The sequence below is a fragment of the Cebus imitator genome, unplaced genomic scaffold (assembly GCF_001604975.1).
Source record: "Cebus imitator isolate Cc_AM_T3 unplaced genomic scaffold, Cebus_imitator-1.0 Scaffold168, whole genome shotgun sequence".
NCBI classification, from domain to species: domain Eukaryota; kingdom Metazoa; phylum Chordata; class Mammalia; order Primates; family Cebidae; genus Cebus; species Cebus imitator.
Window position 1 is genome coordinate 2,211,053 of NW_016107483.1, and position 8,426 is coordinate 2,219,478.

Sequence of the window (8,426 nt, forward strand, 5' to 3'; positions counted from 1 at the left end):
GAAAAACAGAATAGTCCCTATCCCCTTGCCCCACGAAGTAATTCTAAAATTTTAAATTTCTGATTTTTTGCCATCTTATCCCTGTTTTTCAACTCATCCACCCAAACAATAAATGAGGAGAGATGGAGAGGGAAGATAAATAATAGGTGACAAATTTGGGGAAGAGAAGAAAGAAAGAAAAAGAACAATCAAGTAGAATAGAACACAGGTATTCTGTAAAAATTCAACCTTAAAGTAAACAAGCTTATAACGCTCTCAAATAGAGTTAAAAAAAATTCCATCGATAAATCTACTATGTACTCACAAAAAATTAAATAAAAATATTAAAGAAAATATTTTCTTCAAGCTTTTCTAAACCTGGCAATTAAAAAAAATCAATGACATATTAATGAAGTCATTCTCCCTTCCTTCATTAGAATTTTAGCTCACTAAGGTTGGGCACGGTGGTTCATGTGTGTAATCCCAGCACTTTGGGAGGCCGAGGTGGGCAGATTACAAGGTCAGGAGTTTGAGACCAGCCTGACAAACATGGTGAAACCCTGTCTCTACTAAAAATAGAAAATTAGCCCGGCATGGTAGTGGACACCTGTAATCCTAGCTACCTGAGATGCTGAGGCAGAAGAACTGCTTGAACCCGGGAGGCCGAGGCTGCAGTGAGCCGAGATCTCACCATTGCACTCCAGCCTGAGTGACAGAATGAGACTCTGTCTCAAAAAAAAAAAAAAAAGAATTTTAGGTCACTAAATTCTTTCATCTATTAATTGGCATTGCCTTGTTGATTTCCTAAGAATGACAGAGTATACCAGCTGTGGAAGCAAAACTAGACCTGACATTTGTTAGCTCAGTCCGCTGCTTTCGCATATTTTCTGTTAGAAAAAAAAAAAATCTGTCTCTCTTCACTCAAGTAAACACTAAGAATTATCAGAGAAAATATTTTATTATTTTACCAAATTTGTCAACTATGGAAAGTAGAAACATTCCTTTAAACATCAGTAGCTGTGGGGTTCGGCATTCTGCAAGCCTACTGAGTGCACGTCCGCAGCCGGCTCCCTCCTGTCTGAATCACCACCTCTTTCCTGGCTGTATTTCCAAAATGTCTCTTTCTAACAAGCTGATGCTGGACAAGCTGGACATGAAAGGGAAGCGGGTCGTTATGAGAGTCGACTTCAATGGTCCTCTGAAGAACAACCAGATAACAAACAACCAGAGGATTAAGGCTGCTGTCCCAAGCATCAAATTCTGCTTCGATAATGGAGCCACGTCAGTAGTCCTTATGAGCCACCTAGGCCGGCCTGATGGTGTCCCTGTGCCTGGCAAGTACTCCTTAGAGCCAGTTGCTGTGGAACTCAAATCTCTGCTGGGCAAGGATGTTCTGTCCTTGAAGGACTGTGTAGGCCCGGAAGTGGAGAAAGCCTGTGGCAGCCCAGCTGCTGGGTCTGTCATCCTGCAGGAGAACCTCCGCTTTCATGTGGCGGAAGAAGGGAAGGGAAAAGATGCTTCTGGGAACAAGGTTAAAGCTGAGCCGGCTAAAATAGAAGCTTTCCGAGCTTCACTTTCCAAGCTAGGGGATGTCTATGTTAACAATGCTTTTGCCACTGCTCACAGAGCCCACAGCTTCATGATAGGAGTGAATCTGCCACAAAAGGCTGGTGGTTTTTTGATGAAGGAGCTGAACTACTTTGCCAAGGCCTTAGAGAGCCCAGAGTGACCCTTCCTGTCCATCCTGGGCAGAGCTAAAGTTGCAGACAAGATCCAGCTGATCAATAATATGCTGGACAAAGTCAATGAGATGATTATTGGTGGTGGAATGGCTTTTACCTTCCTTAAGGTGCTCAACAACATGGAGATTGGTACTTCTCTGTTTGATGAAGAGGGAGCCAAGATTGTCAAAGACCTAATGTCCAAAGCTGAGAAGAATGGTGTGAAGGTTACCTTGCCTGTTGACTTTGTCACTGCTGACAACTTTGATGAGAATGCCAAGACTGGCCAAGCCACTGTGGCTTCTGGCATACCTGCTGGCTGGATGGGCTTGCACTGTGGTCCTGAAAGCAGCAAGAAGTATGCTGAGGCTGTCACTCAGGCTAAGCAGATTGTGTGGAATGGTCCTGTGGAGGTGTTTGAATGGGAAACTTTTGCCCAGGGAACCGAAGTCTTCATAGATGAGGTGATGAAAGCCTCTTCCAGGGGCTGCATCACCATCATAGGTGGTCGTGACACTGCCACTTGCTGTGCCAAATGGAACACGGAGGATAAGGTCAGCCATGTGAGCACTGGGGGTGGTGCCAGTTTAGAGCTCCTGCAAGGTAAAGCCCTTCCTGGGGTGGATGCTCTCAGCAATATTTAGTACTTTCCTGCCTTCTAGATCCTGTGCACAGCCACCAAGTCAACTTAGCATTTTCTGCATCTCCACTTGGCATTAGCCAAAACCGTCCATGTCGATTCAGCTAGTGGCCAAGAGATGCAGAGCCAGGAACCCTTAAACAGTTGCACAGCATCTCAGCTCATCTTTACTGCACCCTGGATATGCCTACATCCTTCAAGATCCTATTTGAATTTCTTAGTGACTAAACCATTGTGCATTCTAGAGTGCATATATTTTGCCTGTTAGTGAACTGTGTTAGCTTAGCTCTCTTTTGATGTAGCTTATTCTTATTAGCTTTGTCACTGTTTCACTACTCAGCGTGGAAACAAGATGAAATTGCCTTTGTAGGTAGGGAGGAGAAATTGATGATCCATTAAATAAACAATAAAAGTGTCCATTGAAACCATGAAAAAAAAATATCAGTAGCTGTTTGAAACTTTTGATTAATCAATAACCCTATAAAAATAATATGAATATGAGAAAAGATAATTTAGAAGATACCTACAAATAGCAAATTATATTTATTACAAAATATAGTAATTTAAATACAGTCATATATGTAATGATATAAAAGTAAAATGTTAGAGTATATGAATATAATAATAGTGAGATTGAATTATTCTTAGCTAGAAAAATTTTAAATTAAGATTTTAGCACAAAAGAAAATGTGAATGTAGGATGTAAGAGGGTGAGTTTACATTTTGTTTTTTCCCAAAATATTATTCTATATAGGATATAAAACTTGCTAGTACATGCACACACACGCACACATATAGTGTTTACATATTATAAATATTTATTACATATATGTATATATCACAAAGGAATAAAATATTTTCTGTTAAAACGTATTTGGTAAAAAATTTTACAAATCATGTTTTCATAATAACTAAAAACATACTGAAACCAACCATAATTTTATATATAAAATGTAATTCAAGAAAGACTTTTAAGTGCACTATATATACATTTTAATAGATGAGGATGTAATGGAAATTTTCTGATCTTTCCCTGCCACCTAGTGGTATGCTCCATAGATTGTTTTTTTTTTTAAAGACTAGTGTAAAACTTTAATTGAATTGGAATTTACATGTTGGAATTACAGACTCAGTCATTTAATACATAAAGTTATGAGCAAACAGAAATAGGAATACAGTGTATGCGTTGTATGGTATTCACATATTACCTTTTCAATTACAAGGTTTTCCAAGGCTTGCTTTGCTATTTACAAAATGTAAAACTTGAAGGTTAGAATAAGCGGGATAAAACTGTTCCCATAAGGCATAATCTTCCAAATCAGGTTCCAAAGGAAGTAGCTGTCAATTGTTACATGAAGTTGTAAAAGCCTAACTAGCTATCACGTACTGTTTAAGTATTTGTAATTGTGTAGGAGTTTCTTAAGCACTTGTATGTACACTGGTTCATTTAGATATGTCACATAACAAATTAAAATGTATATGACATATTTGTTGTCTTAATACTTACTTTAGAAATATAAAAGCAGAAAAATATATTGAAGTTATTTAGATAGAATAATAATTAGACAGACAAAAATGATTATTGGTTGCACATTCATGCTCTTCTGTCTGGTAGACAGTCTTTTCTTGAATAAAGAAGGGTTGATAAGTGAGAGCAGATATATGTAGTTTTAAAATAAATGATAAATAGAGAAAGCCATACATTTCTAACATAAAACGTTCAGAATTAAAAGTTCAGGTGTGTATTATTTAAAATTGATAAGTTAATATCTTTCCTTGGAAAGGTTTCTTAGTAAAAAGAGCTTGTTATCAGCCTCCCACTGCCCCTTTCTTCACTCACCTGCCAGGGGATGCACTTGCTTTTGTGAGTGAAGCCTAGTGTGTATGAACAATGTACTGGGTCTTTATAATTATCTGTAGCTAAGAGTAGTAACTTTTTTCATACAGTGAGAATTGACTGATGCAAAGATTAAAATGTCCTGGAACCTGGGCACAATTAATATTACATATTATAGAAAGGGAAGAAATTTATTATAAAAGGAACAAAAACATATGACTTCTTTGTCTTAAAATTAACATTAACAGAAAAGAATGAATATCATTTTTTCCTTCTGAAAGGTCAATTTACATTTGAACCAGTTTCTGTACTCTTAATCTGGGAAATGACTATTCTATAAGATTAGCATTCATAATTATTTCTAACCCTGTTATATAGTTACAGGATCATCGAAGTGTCGTTTTTCTGGTCAGAAGCCTCTGTGGCTGGTGGCGCTGTTGCCCTAGTTTTGCTGGGGCCTGCTGGGCTTGTTTCACCTGCTTGGCCTGGCAGTCTGCACTCAGCCCACGCCACCAGTCTGGATCCCACGCCTGCCAAGGGTGAGTCAGGTGTGGAACAGCGACGGGTGTATGAATGAACGCGGAGTCTGCTCTCTGAGCACAGTCAGATGTGCTAGTTGCAGGACAAGCAGCTCCAGGTGCTGATGAGAGTGTTCGCTCTTTGCAAAGCTATGTCTGAACAAGGCGCACTGCAAGCCACTTCCACAGCTGGCACTGGGAACACCATTGCATCTGGAAGCTTGGAGATGCCGGGAATTACAGAGCCCCAAGGAGGGAGCCACAGCCCTGGCTTTGGAAGTTTCCAGGTCTGGGATTTCTGAAGGGCCATGGTTCTTCTCCACTCTTCAGCTGCAATGTGTTGAGCAAGGGGCTTTTTTCAGCCCCCTGTGTGTGTTACAGCTCTTTTAGCCCCACCATTTGACAAGTCCAGAGTTCTAGTCCTACCACGAAGAAAAATGAGATATACAGACAAGTGGACGGTGAGCAAGATGAAGAGGAGCTTTATTGAGTGATAGAACACCTAAGTCTCCTTTATTGAGTGATAGAACACCTAAGTCTCCGGCAGCTCCTTTCTACAGCCAGGCAGCCAGGGTGTCCTGAGGCGTGTTCAGCTCCTAGCAGAGAGGAGGCCCTGCAGTGGATCGGTCATCTCTGCAGCTGGCTGATGTCTGCTCTGATCTGGCTGAGCCCTGGGGTTCTGTGGGCCTCAGATGAGAGGAAATGTGTGCTGATTGGTACATGGGTCGCCATGGCCTGAAAAAGCACCACATGTTCTCACTCTAGTCTGCACGACTGGCAGCTGGTTGCCAGCCTTTACGTCCTCCCTGGTCTGAAGATGGAGCTTCACCGGGGACTGCCCCCTTTCACATAGGAGCTTGTCTGTCTCCTGCCACCATCTATGGCGCCCAGGCAGCTCATGCCAAGGGGCATCTCTAGGCCAGCACTGCGCTGTCCTTGGCCCTCACCTCAGCCTCCCTCCCATGCTTGCTGGTGCCCAAAGTCCACAGGGGCTCAAGTCAGCAGGGGCCTTGTGTGTCCCAAGTGTGTGCATTCCTGGAGGCTCCAACAGTGCCCAGGCTTGGCCCCACATTGCTCTGAGATTGGAGCAGATGCTGAAAGTGGGGAGAAACCAGGCAGCAGTAACAGGTACCTCCAAGCCTGCAAGGGCAAGAGGGGTCTTCCTGAGACCCCAAGAGTTCAGGAATGCATAGATGAACAGTCGTGGGTTGTGCAGTTACAGCTGGGAATTGGAAGGTGGGCTCCTGCCTGCCCTGTGGAGCATGTGACCAAGACCAATGCCCTCCTGCTGCAGCGGCCTGATGGCACTGGGTGCTTCAGACTGCTCATCGCTGCCATCGATATGACAGCCTCAAAGAAAAGCACAATTTTTATAAAACTATACAAGTATGAATGTAGCACTTACATTTATAGGAGATAATCTATTAAAATTTTCTGTGGAAACTGGTGCTTACAGGAATACAAAAGTTAAAATGAAGATAGCATACTAAAATTACGAAATTATTATGTTTATTTTTTTTTTAAATTGAGACAGGGTTTCACCATGTTGGCCAGGCTGGTCTCGAACTCCTGACCTCAGGTGATCCGCCTGCCTCAGCCTCCCAAAGTGCTGGGATTACAGGCATGAGCCACCACTCCCGGCCTAAAAATGTTTTCCAAAGAATGTAGTAAAACTATAATCACTAATAAGTTAAAGTCAGAATGAGAAAAATGAAGTGTGCATTTACTGTGTTCCACTTCATACTCCAAGCATAGAGTCTTATTTTTGATACTAGACTAGGCTCACTTATGATAGAAGTAGACATTTTATTCACAGATTTTAATTTATGTTGAAAGATATAATGTAGTCATTACAAATAGAAATTAATGCTACACAATATGCCATATCTTTATTTGAAATTATAACTGCCAGGTGTCTAAAATAGGGCTGTTTTTTCCAAAAGTAGTTTTCACGGTTTATTTCCAAATTTGCATTTCTCTTTTGTAGGCTGTACGTAGTATTAAAATGTCATTCTCACCCAAGGCTCTTGTAAATGAAATGTGGTAAAAACTAATTTTTTTTTCTGCTTAAAATATATATTTTTGACATGAAAATACACATGCACAAAAACAAGAGAAAATTAATATTTAAAAATGTATACTTATCAGATATATGTGTATATATAATACACATTTCAATATATTTAAAATATATGTGTTTATATATGGTTCTATGACTAAGTTTGTAATCTAAACTCTATCAAAAATAATTTCATATCATTATTTTTGCTTCAGCAGTAATATGTCATGCTATAGAGCTTTGTTTATAAGCTTTTGGTAACCAACCATTGTTGTTGGATTTTCTCTATTAAAATAAATACACAGCTCTGATTATTTTAGTCTATCCATTATAATTATTTTTAATGCAAACGTCTAATACCCAACTTAAATAATAGAGATGTATTATAGATGTTAATATGTATTTTTATATTGCCCTCCAGAAACTTAGTTAAAACTCTGGGAAGCAATTTTTAACTAGGTATCAAAGCCTCTAGATTTAACAATCTCTTATTATATATTTTTACTCCTGTAAATCTGGTACCCAAAAATCAATGCATTTAGCCTGAAATTTCAGTGTCATTTATTACTTTGAAATATTAGAAACCATGTAAATACTTTAAAATGTCATAATGTTTAAATTCTAGTAGTTTTATGAGATATGTAGCTATTATTACAATAAAAATCTATAAGAATATGAAAGTATAGATAACGTAGCATTAAATAAAAATAATTGCTTAAAGTATGTTAGCCTATTTTAAAGAATCAATACAAGAATACTAGAAAACACACCAAAATAACTCTGGGCATCTTTATGTGGTAGGAATATGGGCCGCCTTTTCTTTTTCCTGCATTTTCTTCTTATTTTAAAATAAGCATATGTTGATACATCAATAAAATATATAATTTTACTTTAAAACATGAATCATGTATTTCTTCCATTCCCCAAATGGAATTATTTGACTCCCAAATTATTTACCTAATAGCAAAGCAGGAGCCTAACAATTGACATTTACAATGGAAAATCATAAATATGTTCTCCTGATAATTTCCCTTAAAATTTAAGAGAACTCACTATGAACACGCCCCAGAATGTGTTTTCTTCCTTTCTAGTTTAAAAATGCTACATAGCTGTGATTGGCTACTGATATTTAAAAAGGGTAAATATTCTTATCTGGTGCAGAGTAGGCAAGAAAACCTACTTATAATTTGGAGCAGTACTTTCAAAACTAACCTACGGAACTCAGGTGACAGTTTTTGTTAAGATTCATGGATCCATAGGTGTATCAAATAACTGTCAAAAAATGTACAGTTCATATATATATATAAGTAATGTAGTTGCAAATTCAGTGAAGGGACCGGTATCAGAGTCTTAGTAATATGAATAAAGAAATGAATGAAAGTTTTGAGAAAAATTAACATCATAATTCTGTTTGAAAGTATATTGTTGCTTTCCTTTTCAGCAGGTAAAAATACCTACATTCAATTCATTCAATTAATGAATGGTAGAGTAACGGTGACTATTAGACATCTATTATTTACCTTAAATATTACATTACAATGAAGTTTTATAGTAAAAGATTATCAAAATATAGTGGAAATATGTTTCCATAAAAGAGTTCAAATAAAAACTTAAACAAATGAAGCCTCGAGTTGTAATTAAATTTCAATAACCTCTCCAGTGAGACAGAATT

General features: G+C 38.3%; 2 protein-coding genes across 2 annotated transcripts; both read left to right on the forward strand.

Moving 5' to 3' along the window:
* The first annotated feature begins 1,008 nt into the window (after positions 1 to 1,008).
* LOC119473569 (phosphoglycerate kinase 1-like) lies at positions 1,009 to 2,765 on the forward strand. Its single transcript, XM_037744177.1, has one exon. The coding sequence runs from the start codon at positions 1,094 to 1,096 to the stop codon at positions 1,706 to 1,708; it is 615 nt and encodes a 204-aa protein (XP_037600105.1). The 5' UTR covers positions 1,009 to 1,093; the 3' UTR covers positions 1,709 to 2,765.
* LOC108315087 (phosphoglycerate kinase 1-like) lies at positions 1,025 to 2,779 on the forward strand. The gene has a single exon (XM_017544234.2). The coding sequence runs from the start codon at positions 1,769 to 1,771 to the stop codon at positions 2,342 to 2,344; it is 576 nt and encodes a 191-aa protein (XP_017399723.1). The 5' UTR covers positions 1,025 to 1,768; the 3' UTR covers positions 2,345 to 2,779.
* The last annotated feature ends 5,647 nt before the right edge of the window (positions 2,780 to 8,426 follow it).